This window comes from Berghia stephanieae, unplaced genomic scaffold, assembly GCF_034508935.2.
Source record: "Berghia stephanieae isolate SIO BIC M18660-M18661 unplaced genomic scaffold, UCSD_Bste_1.3 scaffold644, whole genome shotgun sequence".
NCBI classification, from domain to species: domain Eukaryota; kingdom Metazoa; phylum Mollusca; class Gastropoda; order Nudibranchia; family Aeolidiidae; genus Berghia; species Berghia stephanieae.
Genome location: NW_027628000.1, coordinates 15,001 through 17,170, shown reverse-complemented (window position 1 = coordinate 17,170; position 2,170 = coordinate 15,001). Strand labels below are relative to the sequence as shown.

Below are 2,170 nucleotides of genomic sequence, written 5' to 3'. Positions count from 1 at the left end.
GAACGGCATAAAGTGCTTAAGAATTATTTTTTTTGCATTAAACTTTATTCAAACGATTTTCAACACTTTTGCTTCACAGTTTATGCTTTTTAACAAATGCAATTAAGCAACTTACCAGCAACAACATATTGGTTTGTTATCATTTGAGGGTTTTATCAGTAAAACTGTTTCTATCCTTTTATGTTGCACTGTACACATAGCAAACTTCATGCTTTTATTTGGTGACCAAAGACTTATGTGATACAGTGGATGAATGTTTGTGATGGCTTTTGGAACTGAATAAACCTGCAATATGATTTGTAGACTTCTATCGTTATGTATCATTTTTCGGTCAAATGTAAATGTAATTTTACACGAGCTTGATGTATCATAAAACCCACAATGAGCTCAACGTGCAGCTGGTAGTAGATTTATATGGACACGAACAACGTTGTTACAATTCAGTAACGTACTCCAATTAACACAAGTGAGACTGTAAATGAGACTTTTACAATGACTCTGCATCGCCACAAATATGGATTCGAACCCTGGCAACTCGGGCGTCAGACGAACTGTCTACCACGAAACCAAAGCAAGCATTGTGCAAGTTAAAGTGAATGAGATGTTGATTGAAGCCGTTCATTGTGTCCATCAGATCTGCTGTCCTATCCATCCAACTCCATTCACTCACTGGGTGGGGTTCCCGACTTCCCATAATGGGCAGGGACGTACTCGTTGCGTCTTCTATCCCCCTATGTCTGTTTTCCAACTTGTTTTCTGTCTTTGTCTCGGGATGGGATGGGATTACTTGGTTTTGTCCAGGACCTGGCTGGGAGGGAAACAGTCAAATGTATAGTTCGAGTTTTGGGAGATTATATTTTTCCCTTGTAAATCATCTGTCTGTTATGCTCTTTATTGTTTTGTTTACATATTATTTATGCTTTGTAAACATTTGAGTGTATCCCTCTTTGTTGGGACCTGTGCTTGTGTCTGAATGAGACGTTTAGGTGATCTCAAACTAAGTACTTTGATAGTGGGGCTCTTGGAATCTACTGTTTCCTATTTGAAACAAATCCCCTTTGCCTTACTTTTTCTTGGGTGCTCTAATTGTAGTTCCAGAACTTTTTACTATCCCATTTTCTTCCTTTTTTACTGGCGCTGATATGACCTTAATGTGTTGCAAGCGCCGTAAAACCCTTAAAAACAAAACAAAACAAACCAAGTCCATTCAGTGGTATACAACAACAACAAATAAACTCCTCTGCCTGGTCCCTTCTATCTCTGATCTTAACCTGGGTCGTCAGGTTTCTAAAGGGGTCGGGGACTGCAAAAACAATGGCGCACGGAGCAACTGGGAATATTTTTTGCCGTGTTTGAGTCCCAGGTTATTTCCCTGAGCGCCCCTTCTGAGGGATGGACCTTCCCAGGAGTTAGTAAATGCGTTGCTCGGCCACTTCACTCTACGCACACTGGGATAAGCTTCGACACTATGGCCATGAAGCTCTTAATCTTAAGGACTTACTTTATTTTAGACAATTTGGTGGTAGCTCACTTGAAAATGCACTCTTAGGTATACACATATATAAACATATACTGGGCTCCCTAAAAGGGTTTTTTAATGTGGTCTCCCTAAAAAACATGTTTTTACCAAATGTCTCCTTAAAGCTACAGAAACACTTAGTAAAACATTAGGGGGACCGAGTAATTTTCTATATACCATTGTGATCATCAAGCATCAGAATTGTGTTCATAAATCATTGTAGGGAATCAAACTATACTCATTTGAACAAAGATTGAACAGTTTAATCAATTTGAACAAGACATATGCTTGGTCCTCCAATTGGTGCATTTCACAGTGGTCACCTTAATAGTGGATTGATACTTATATATATATATATATATATATATATATATATATATATATATATATATATATATATATATTCAATCACGGATGGAAACCAGTTCCATTGCTTGTGGAATAGGTGTTCCATCAATTGAGTTATCAGAAACGACCAAAAAAAAATTATGAAAGAGAGGGAAATACAACATTGTGATTATTTACTTCTCAAACATACCAGAACGAAAACACCAAAATTCACAATGAATTGCTTGGAACTCAAATTTGCAGCTATTGACTGACTTATATGCCTTCTCTGACCTATTTATGTTTTTATGTACCTTTTTAGGG

At 37.4% G+C, this 2,170-nt stretch overlaps 1 protein-coding gene across 1 annotated transcript in view; it reads right to left on the bottom strand.

Annotated features, from left to right (window-relative positions):
- Positions 1–716: 716 nt before the first annotated feature.
- LOC144962153 (uncharacterized) overlaps positions 717–2,170 on the bottom strand; it is a 7,737-nt gene continuing 6,283 nt past the window's right edge. The window contains exon 3 of the mRNA XM_078895095.1: positions 717–808. Within this exon, the coding sequence (XP_078751221.1) occupies positions 732–808 (77 nt within the window). The 3' untranslated portion in view covers positions 717–731. The remainder of the gene's footprint in view (positions 809–2,170) is intronic.